This window comes from Anneissia japonica, unplaced genomic scaffold (genome assembly GCF_011630105.1).
Source record: "Anneissia japonica isolate Jap-2015-1 unplaced genomic scaffold, ASM1163010v1 scaffold66790_len1591_cov124, whole genome shotgun sequence".
Lineage (NCBI taxonomy): Eukaryota > Metazoa > Echinodermata > Crinoidea > Comatulida > Comatulidae > Anneissia > Anneissia japonica.
The window spans coordinates 1-1,591 of NW_022684021.1; the positions used below are offsets into that span (position 1 = coordinate 1).

At 31.7% G+C, this 1,591-nt stretch overlaps 1 protein-coding gene across 1 annotated transcript; it reads right to left on the reverse strand.

Moving 5' to 3' along the window:
• Window positions 1-324: 324 nt before the first annotated feature.
• LOC117103304 (aldo-keto reductase family 1 member B1-like) lies at window positions 325-1,399 on the reverse strand (the record flags this gene model as incomplete). The annotated part of the gene is made up of 2 exons (XM_033243851.1): window positions 325-496; window positions 1,293-1,399. Coding segments are annotated over 2 exons (279 nt in total), but the record flags the coding sequence as incomplete, so codon positions are not given.
• Window positions 1,400-1,591: the final 192 nt, after the last annotated feature.

Here is a 1,591-nt window from a genome sequence, read left to right on the forward strand (position 1 = left end):
GGGATGTAACAGTTGTGACCCTGAAAGTTTACAGTAACTGCCATTCAGAATTTAAGTGGTATCTACATTATTATAATTAATATAAACGTCAATTTTGTCAGCATTAAATTAAAAATTTAATTTATGTAGCTGCAAACCAAAGTAAATTTTCTTGAAAATACATGTATGCTTCTTTGAAAATAAGTTATGGCAGACTGGTCAGGGGGCATGTTACATACAGTAAAAAACCTCCATTCGGACAACCCTATTAAGGAGGAAAATTTTTGGTCCCAAAAATGTCCATTTAATAGGGTTCTACTATCCCATACAATGAGTCAATTGTTGTCATACTTCAAAATTAGCCTGGATTCGTGCTGGAGTGACGCTCTTTGGTATAACGACGATGCCACGTTCGATTGAAAAACGGATGAGAATTTGGGCAGGACTCTTTTTGTAGCGATTTGCAATTTCCAGAACCATTGGATCATCCATCAAAGATGGATCAGTTTCTCTTACCCTGATATAATTGAGAAAAAGAATAAAATAAATGTTGTATTTTAGTCTATTAATGTATAATAATAATAATAATAATAATAAATAATAATACTAATGATAATGATAATGATAATAATAATAATAATAATAATAATAATAATAATAATAATAATAATAATAATAATAATTATAATACTAACTTGGACTTAAGGGGAATATCTTTTGTGTTATTTTCCCCTTAATTTTCTCTACTTTCGCCATTGTCTAAGTTCCCCTTAAGGTAGGTTTCAGTAACATAATAATAATAATAATAAGAATAAAAATAATAATAATATTAACAATAACAATAATAATAATATTAATAATAATACAGAAATACGTACCGCACCTTTTGCCAAGGTTATTTACTGGCTTAGTTTTTCTTTTTCCACTGTTTATTTTCTCAAGCACCTTGTGCCTTTCTTTACGATGAATATGAGAGCTAATACAATTCCTATTTATTATTATTATAAATAATTAATGTTATAATGAATGTAATCACAAGAAATTTTGAAGTCAATGAGTAAAGAATGATACAACAAATACTATAATTGTAAAGCCCTAAATAGACTATCAAAAAACCAAGTGACATGCCAAAATATGGTCATCCCATCATGACCATATAAAGACACATCATGACTATATAAGGGCACATCATGACTATATATGGGCATACAGCAGTTTTTGTCAACGAAAATTTGATAGTGTAGAGGGAGCTTTAGCAAAGGTGCTTCAGTGGATACCAACACAGTCACATAATTGAACACTACTGTACTTACCAAGGCCTGTCTGGTGAGCCTAGCGGACTGTAAGCTGTTACCACGATACCCTTGCTATTACAATAATCAACCATTGCTTGTTGAGTCAAATACGGATGCAGTTCAATCTAAAAGCAAGCACAACAAATGAGAGCTGGTACAAAACACATTATATTTCCTAATCATAAAAATAGTAATAGTAATAATTCTTTATTGGTACATATTCATATTGGAAATCGAAAAATTGGTCTGGGCACATGTGGACCCGTGGGAGCAGCTGCAGTGCAGCGTCACCCGACTTAAATACACCCCCCCCCCCA